The 8,988-nt window shown below is 42.9% G+C and overlaps 1 protein-coding gene across 1 annotated transcript; it reads left to right on the top strand.

Moving 5' to 3' along the window:
- The first annotated feature begins 3,013 nt into the window (after positions 1-3,013).
- On the top strand, positions 3,014-8,572 carry CCR2 (C-C motif chemokine receptor 2). Its single transcript, NM_001097606.3, is given in 2 exon segments — positions 3,014-3,341; positions 7,346-8,572. A coding segment is annotated over 1 exon segment (1,143 nt). The 5' UTR covers positions 3,014-3,341; positions 7,346-7,356; the 3' UTR covers positions 8,500-8,572.
- Positions 8,573-8,988: the final 416 nt, after the last annotated feature.

The raw sequence follows: 8,988 nt of genomic DNA, 5'->3' as shown, positions 1-8,988 counted from the left end.
CTTACTTGTCTTCTGTCTGGCTGTTGGATCCATTATCGAGAATGGGGTAGTGAAGTTTCCAACTATTATTGTACAACTGTCTTTTTTTCCCTTCAGTTTTGTCACTTTCTACTTCATATATTTTGATGATCCTTCGTTGGGAGTAAACGTTTATATCTTCTTGCTGTATTGAAACTTTTATTAATACATAATGTCCTTCTTTATGTCTTGTAATCTTTTTTTACTTAAAGTCTATTTTTTCTGATATCTAGTATAGCCACCCCCACTCTCTTTGGTTACTATTTGCATGGAATATCTTTCTCTATCCTTTTACTTTCAATCTATTTGTGTCTTTGGATCTAATATGAGTCTCTTATTGACAGCACGCAGTTAGATCATGGGGTTTTTTTGATCCATTCAACCATTCTCTATCTTTTGATTGGAGAGCTTAATTCATTTACATTTAAAGTAATTACTGATAAGGAGGGACTTAATTTTGTCATTTTTCTTTTTTCTACATGCCTTATAGCTTTTTGTCCCTCATTTCCTGCATTACTGTCTTCTTTTGTGTTTATTTTTTGTAGTGAAATGGTTACTTTTTTAAAATTTCCTTTTGTGTATGTTGTATAGCTATTTTCTTTGTGGTTACCATGGGGATCACATTTAACTCCAAAATTACAACATTCTGATTTTAATTTATACCAGCTTAACTTCAATAACATACAAAAATTCTGCTCTTCTGCAGCTTCATCCACACCACTTTTGGTTTTGTTGTCACAAAATTACATCTTTATTCATGAGTGCCCTAAAACGTAAACTAACAATTCTTTTAAATGAATTAGTCTTTTAAATTAAGCAGAAAACAAAATGTGGAGTTGCAAGCCAAAAGCATAATACTAGCTTTTAGACTAGTAAGTTTTAAAAATACATTACTCTCTTTAATCACGTAGAAAACAAAACGTGGAGTCATAAAACATTGTCACAATAATACTAGCTTTCGTAATTGCCATGTGTTTCCTTCTGTTTCTTCACACAGCTTCAAGTCCTGCATCTTTTCATTTCACCCTGTAGGACTCCTTTGAGCATTTCTTGAAGGTCAAGTCTAGTGGTAACAAACTTCCTCAGCTTTTGTTTATCTAGGAATGCCCTAATTTCTCCCTCACTCTTACAAGACAGTTTTGCCAGATATAGGATTCTTGGATGAAAATTTTTTTAAGCTCTTCTAATATATTGGCCTATTGCCTTCTGGCCACCAAAATTTCTGGTGAGAAATTTGCTGCTAATCTTATTGAAGATCCCTTGTATGTGATGAGTCATTCATCTCTCAGAGTTTCAAGATCTTCTCTGCATTTTTGGCTTTTGAAAGTTTGGTTATAATGTGCCTTGGTGTGAGTCTCTTTGAGTTCATCTTATTTGGAGTTCATTTAGCTTCTTGGATGTTCATACTCATGTCTTTCTTCAAGTTTGGGAAGTTTTCAGCCATTATCTGTTCAAATATTATCTCTGCCTCTCTTTTTCTGGGACTCTCATAAATCCCTCAAGCTCTCTTCATTTTTTTTTTCAATCTTTTCTTTCCGTTCCTCAAACTCAATAATTTCCCCTTGTCCCATCTTCAAGTTTGTTGATTCTTCCTTCTGCCTTCTCAAATCTGCCTTTGAATCCCTCTAGTGAATTTTTTTGTTTCAATTATATTTTTCAGCTCTAGAATTTCTTTTTGATTCCTTTTTAGGTTGTCTATCTATTTACTGATATTTCCATTTTGTTCATACATAGTTTTCTTGACCTTCTCCACACCTTCCTTTAGTTCTTTTAGCAACTTTAAGGCATTTGTTTTAAAGTCTTTGTCTAGTAAATTTGCCATCAGATCTTTTACAGGAATAGTTTCTGTTGGTTTATTTTTTCCTTTGAATGAGTTGTACTTTCCTGTTTCTTTGTACATCTTGTGATTTTTTGTTGAAAACTGGACATTTGAATCTAATAATGTAACTCTGGAAATCAGATTCTCCCCCTTCTCCAGGGTTTGCAGTTTTCTATTATGTTTTCAAGTTGTTGTGGACTGTCTCTGTGCCAAGGATCAGCCTGAGGTGTGAACTTAAAGTCTTCTCGGGTCTTTTTTGAGCATGTGCCTTTCCCTGGGTGTGTGTGGTCACTTTCTAATTTTCCCTGGAAATACAGTTGCTTTAGAATGTCTGGTTCCCAAAAGAGGAAAATGAAGGGGAGAGAAATAAAAAGTGGTGGCTCTTTAAATCCCCTGAAAGTCATTTCAGCCAGAGGGGGAGAGCTTGCAACAATGAGGGGAAATACAACAAAAGTGGCTGCCTGCCTCTTTGTCTGCACCTCTGAGATCAGAAGCAGAATCAGAAATCAGAGCACAGATCCCTTGTATTTGGAAGACAAGGTCCAAATTTCACCCAGCCTGGCTCCTGCAAGTCGTGTGCCAACTGCTCCAGGAACGTGAGCAAGGCAGCCTGCCAAGGGGCCAGGGGATGAGTAACTGCTGTGGTGCTAAGAGCTGAAATTGACTGAGTTAACTGCCATTGATCATCCAAGCCTTCCCCTGAAAGATTCAAGCCTTCAGCAGACTCCAGACTTCCAAAACACTCAGATCAGACAGGTTCTGCTGTTGTTGTCTAGGTGGGGAGAGAGATTCCTGGTGCTTCCTACTCCACCATCTTCCAAAACTCTCAATAGTGGTTTAAACAAAGCCTCCTTCTGAGGAGTGAGACCTATAATAACTGAGGCCCTTCTTGCTAAGGACATCTCTGACACAAGCGACCATTTACCATTCCCTTTTCATTAAAAAGCTCTAGCTAAATAAAATTTCTAACTAGATCCCAAATTGCTGATGCCACTGAAACCAGTGCATATGGTCACAGAAAACCTCATTATATTTCCTCCACTGTCAACAGCCCCAGTTAGCATTTATCCTCCGGGAAATGAAGTTCTGTTGTGTTCATTTCATGCAAATTATCACTGGCAGAAGAGAGAGGAAGATTTCCAGATATAGAGACCCACAAGATAAAGAAGCCCAGAGTCGGTAGGCACAGGAGCAGATGTACAGGGTGTGTCTGACTCACGCTCAAGCTTGCATAAGCAAGATTTCAAAATTAATCCTACTCTGGAGACCTTAACCTAGTGTACAATGATCCTGGCTGGAAAAGAAGAACTATAGCATTTGTTTTTGGTTTTGTTTTTTTTTTTTTTCAAATCTTTACCATTACTTGCCCTTGTATCTCCGCCTTCTCTTTCTGCAGGAAACTTTATTTCCTACTTCTGCACACCAAGTTTCTACCTTCAGATCTGTTTGTTCAGCTGCTGAGAAGCCTGACACACCAGTGCCACTTGGAAGAAGCCATCCATTGGTGAGTTATGGATGCTTTTTCCATTACTTTATGGCTTTTTTTTATAGGCTCAAAGCATCTCAACAGTGGAGATGCAGGGACTAGGAACATCCTGAGGGTCTGCCCAGCCCAGGAACTTGGGGGATGATCAAGATGGGAAAAAGAAGTGGAGGGTGGTGTCTGCTCCAGGAATATTAGAGAGACCCTGGTGACAGTAAGGGAGAGCAGAGCAGGGGGAGACCACCCCTCAGGCTCAGATGATAGGAGAGATTGTACTAAAAGAGGGCAACCTAAGAAAGTAAGGACAATCAGGTGCTCAGCTAGTGTTCCTCTCACTGTGCCCCTCCTAGGCCCCAAGGGCTTTAAAGAGCTAGAACTTTCTATGTCGAATTTTTCCCCCTCTAGTCCATATGTGATAGTCAAGGCCCTGAATCAAAATGTGCCTCTTGCCTCAAATTAGGAGGTCCACAGAGGCTGAAGTGAGGAATTTTTCTGAGAGGCAGCTTTTAATTGATTCTGGATGATGTGCCCTGACACTTGAAAGTGACACCTAGACCAGTGCATTTCAGCCACCTTGCTAAGTGTCTTAGCACTTGCTAAGCGTGGTAGGAGCTAGGTGTGCTGGAGTGACAGGAGAGGAGTACTAAAAAGGAGATGGTGGCTGGCATTTGAGAGGCCAGGGCAGGTAAACAACCAGCGTAGAGGTGGAAGTGGTCGGGGCAATGCACCCTGCCCTCACCCCCAATCTGAATCACCAGAAGCGAGGGTCTGGGCTGTATATCTCTAACTGACAAACTTCCTGTGTGATACAGCATCTGAGAACCACTGATTCCGTCCACACTGTCCTGTACAGACGAGGAGACTGAGCCCCCTAGGTAATTGCAGAACAGCCCAGGGGGTTTGCTGCAGTTAAGGGGCAGTGTGCAAAGATCTCCAATATACAGTGTTCAATTTTATAAGGTCTCCCTCTGGATTACCTGGGCATCTAGTCCACAGTGGAGCATTTTGATTCTCAGCAGCTTACAGCCTGCTAGTTCTCTGTTAGTCACTTATTCAATGGATACTTATTTAGTAGCCTCCATGTGCTAGGGTGGGTTCTGGGGCACCAAGATACCTCATTGCAAAATAAAGATTTCTGTCCTCGTGGAGCTTATTTTCTGGTAGAAATGTGTGTGTGTGTGCGGGCGCGCGCACACCAGCTTGTGCATGCATGGGTGGGGCATGCTTGTATGAGTGAGTGTGTGGATTTTAAGGGTAATACCAAAGAAGTTCTGTTTGAGGCATGGAAGAATACCTAGGAATTCTGCTGCCTGTTCTGCATTCATCTCTACTCTCAGAGCCCACAGATGGGAGCCCCCGAGGGCCTTTGAAATTGAACAACCCAGGTTGTTCCAGCTCAGCCATTATTTGCTTTGTGAGTTCGGGAAAGTCATTTAATCTACCCATGCTTGAATTTTCACTTGTAAAATGTATAGATACTTATCTCACAAAATAGTTGTAAGGATTAAATTAATTAATGTATGCAAAGGATTTAGCCCAGCACTTGGAGCTGAAGGAGCACTCAGTTATTGATCAGAGTTGTGATTCTTTAGGTGGCTACGTTTTTTTCCAATCTTGATCAGAGGACTTATTTAGTCGCTGCAGATTCCAAGAGTATGGCTCAGTGACGTGAAATGCATGATCTGTGAAGTGTATCGGTCACAAGAGAAATTGAAGAATAAGGTTGTAGGTAGATAAAACAAATTTACAATCACTGCCAGAAAAAAATGAGTAATCTTGAAAATCAAGGCTATTGATGTTAGGTGTCATACTTATTAGAAAGAGTTTTGTGCATTCTTTCAATAAATGTTTAATGATTCCTCCTTTAGCCAGATGCTATCATAAGAGCTGGAGATAGAGAAATAATCTGATCCTTAACCTCAAGAAGCTCACAGTGTGTAGAAAATATGATAAGTGCTTATTTAGAGGTATACATAGTTTTTTCAGATGATAAGGATGATTTGATAGAGGAGGCAGGTTAGGCTTCACAGAGTAGGGGAATTTGAGCAGGGGATATTGAAGGGTGAATAGGAGCTCAGCAGTTGTTTTAGACAGAGGGGCAAGCATATACAAAACCATTGAAGCATGAAGGAAATGGTGAGTTTGGGGGAAATGGAAAGAAGATGGCTGTGGCTGGAACACAGGATCTGGGATTTGGGAAGCAATCAGAGATTGAGCTGAGAAGTGAGCTCAGAAAAAGCATGATGAGTAGTCTGGCTATTACCTTGAGGTCCCACCACATACAAATCACGGGGCACCTGGTGATTTTAAGCTGAGAAGTGCATGACTTAATTTCAGTTTTAGAGAAGACAGATTGAAGGGAGCATGGCTAGGAAAAAGTCATGAGCAAATGAAAGCCCACAGCAAAGCGAGAAGCAAGAAGTGTCTAAGGCAAGAGAGTGGCAGTAGAACGAGGCGCAGAGGGGAGGAATCTGAGAGGGGTTGCTGAAGTAGATTCATGATGTCATAATAATAATACAGAGCGTTTCTCTGCACCAGGTGCTGTGCCAAGTCCTTGTCTCCGTTAATCCACCCAGCAACTCGGCTTAGTTAACATTTTACACATAAAGAAACTGATAACTGAAGAAGTACTTAGCCCCAAATTATGCAACTTATAAAGGGCAGGCAGGATTCGATCCAGTTCTGTTTGCCTCGAAAGGCCTAGCTTCTAATCTTCTGAAGAGGAGGGGACCCAGGAGAGTACCAAATCCTGCTTCTTAGCTAATGGCGTAAATAACAATAGCCAAGATAAGGAATGCACAAGCTGAAGAAGCTTTCCAGAAGTGTTCAGTTTGGGGTGGGTTGAATTTAAGGTACTTGTATGTTACCCACTTTGCTCACTGCTCCAGTGCCTAAACAGAGTATGGCTCATGGTAGGTGCTCAGTAAATGTTGGTTACACAAACAAATCCATGGGGAGCTGTGCAGTAGGCAATGGAAAATTCAACTCTGAGGAGTAGGAGTTGGAAGGTGGGCTGGAAGACAGAACTTTGGGAAGCATTAGTGTTGGGAGGAATTAGAATCCTGAGTTAGACAACACGATTCAGGAAGTACTTTGGAGCAAGAATAAAGAGGTAAGAAGAGATAAAGAGGTGGGAGCCAAGGGAGGTGTCTGAGGCCTCTTACAGTGTGGGCATGGGGAGGAGACACCAATGAAGAAAAGTAATAAGAAGTGGTGAGGCAGGAGCTAACCTCCTGGAAGCCAGAAAAGTTTTAAATGGAAGAAGTTAGCAGAAGGGTCAAATGCTCCATGAGGATGCAACTGAAACGAAGCCAGGGCATTTAAAACTTGGGTTGCTATTGCAACCTTGGCAAGAGAAGTTTGGGTAGGATCATGGAGGCAGAAAGCTGAGAAGGTATCAGTTATAATGCTTTGGATGCAAGTAACAGAAAAATGCAACCCATAATGGCTTAAGAACAGGAGCTCATTTTTCTCAAATAAAAAGAAATCAGAAGATGGGCAGTTCAAGGGTGGGCCTGGGACTCGACATTGAGACTCTGCTTAGTTTTGCTCCAGTTCTCTGGATCTTTCATTCACGGTCCCAAGCACCAAGCCCTCATAAGACAAGCTACAAAAGCGGAAGGACCAGACTGGGATTTCTCTTGCATCTCTCCTACCAGAGAAGAGCGTTCCCAGAAGCCCCCTACCAGAGTTTCTTTGTATAGTACTGTCCAGGAGTGGGTCACAGGGTTGTGTTCCACCTGCAGAGGAGGTAGAGAAAGCAAGCCTCCAGCACGTTTAGCTTTATGGTGAGAATCGGGCTCACCAGGAAGGCCAAAGGCGTTGGGAAATGGCTGTTGGGGAGACAACTGGCTCCTGCAACAAGGAATAAGGGGAAGTGATGAACTAGCACACATGCTTTCAAAGAGACGGCTGCAAAGGAAAGATCAAAGCCTGGGACGTTGCTAAAGTGGAGCAAGAAGTTTTGAAAGATCAGGGATTGTGGCAGTTATGATGTGTGTCATCATTTTGCTCTCCATTTACAGGACAGAGAAAAATGGATGGCAACAACACATTTCCCCAGTTCGGCCACAACATGCTGTCCACATCTCATTCTCTGCTTACAACGAATATCAAGGGGAAGGATGAAGACCCCACCACTAGTTATGATTATGATTTCAGTGAGCCCTGCAGAAAAACAGATGTGAAACAAATTGCAGCTGGTCTCTTGCCCCCGCTCTACTCGCTGGTGTTCATCTTTGGTTTTGTGGGCAACATGCTGGTTGTCCTCATCCTGATAAACTGCAAAAAGTTGAAGAGCATGACTGACATCTACCTGCTCAATCTGGCCATCTCTGATCTGCTTTTTCTTGTTACTTTACCAGTGTGGGCTCATTACGTTACGAATGGGTGGGTCTTGGGGGATGAGATGTGTAAGTTATTCACAGGGCTGTATCACATTGGCTATTTTGGCGGAAACTTCTTCATCATCCTCTTGACAATCGATAGGTACCTGGCTATTGTCCACGCTGTGTTTGCTTTAAAAGCCAGAACTGTCACCTTTGGGGTGATGACAAGTGGGGTCACTTGGGTGGTGGCTGTGTTTGCCTCTCTCCTGGGAATCATCTTTACCAAATCCCAAAAAGAAGACTTCTCGGAATCTGAGAAAGAGTCTGTTTACTCCTGCGGCCCTTATTTTCCAACAGGATGGAAGGATTTCCATACAATAATGAGGAGCATCTTGGGCCTGGGCCTGCCACTGCTGGTCATGATCATCTGCTACTCAGGAATCCTGAAAACCCTGCTTCGGTGTCGCAATGAAAAGAAGAAGCACAAGGCCGTGAGGCTCATTTTCGTGATCATGATAGTGTACTTTCTCTTCTGGGCTCCCTACAACATCGTCCTTCTCCTGAGCTCCTTCCAGGAAATCTTTGGCTTGAGTAACTGTGAGACCACCAGTCGGCTGGACCAAGCCATGCAGGTGACGGAGACGCTTGGGATGACGCACTGCTGCATCAACCCCATCATCTACGCCTTCGTCGGTGAGAAGTTCAGAAGGTATCTCTCCATGTTCTTCCGAAAGCACATTGCCAAACATCTCTGCAAACAATGCCCAGTTTTCTATGGGGAGACAGCAGACCGAGTGAGTTCAACATACACTCCTTCCACTGGGGAGCAGGAAGTCTCAGCTGGTTTGTAAGTGAGCAGCAGTTTGCTTATTTTCAAAGGGAGATAACAATCTATATTTGATAGTACACCTCGGGGTTTGCTGAAGAATAGAGGCCTGTAAGTCTCTAAAGCAAGTGCCCAAGAACCTCAGGGCTGTGTGTACCAAGACAGACTTTTGTCACTCCTTGCATAGCCAATGTGTGCTCAGGGAATATTCCAGAACAACTGTGGGTAGAGATGTTAACTCTCCAGCAAACTCATCTCAGTTCCTGGAAATGCCTCATCGCCTTGTGCTGATGCTCTTTTTCCAGCCTCCTCCATGTCTTCATTCGCTCTCTGATTCCATCAATCTCTTGTAATCAAGGACCCAGCTGGAGGTGGGGAGGAGCGCAGCCAGGTACCGGTGAACAGAATGAGAGTGAGTGGGGTCAGGGCCAAGTGTAAGGAGGAGGGAGACATGAGCACAGCTGAGGCTGGATGAAGATGAAGGTGATGGGTTCGCTCAATCAGCCAGAAAATA

This window comes from Equus caballus, chromosome 16 (assembly GCF_041296265.1).
Source record: "Equus caballus isolate H_3958 breed thoroughbred chromosome 16, TB-T2T, whole genome shotgun sequence".
NCBI classification, from domain to species: domain Eukaryota; kingdom Metazoa; phylum Chordata; class Mammalia; order Perissodactyla; family Equidae; genus Equus; species Equus caballus.
This window is presented reverse-complemented; position numbering and strand designations above follow the sequence as displayed.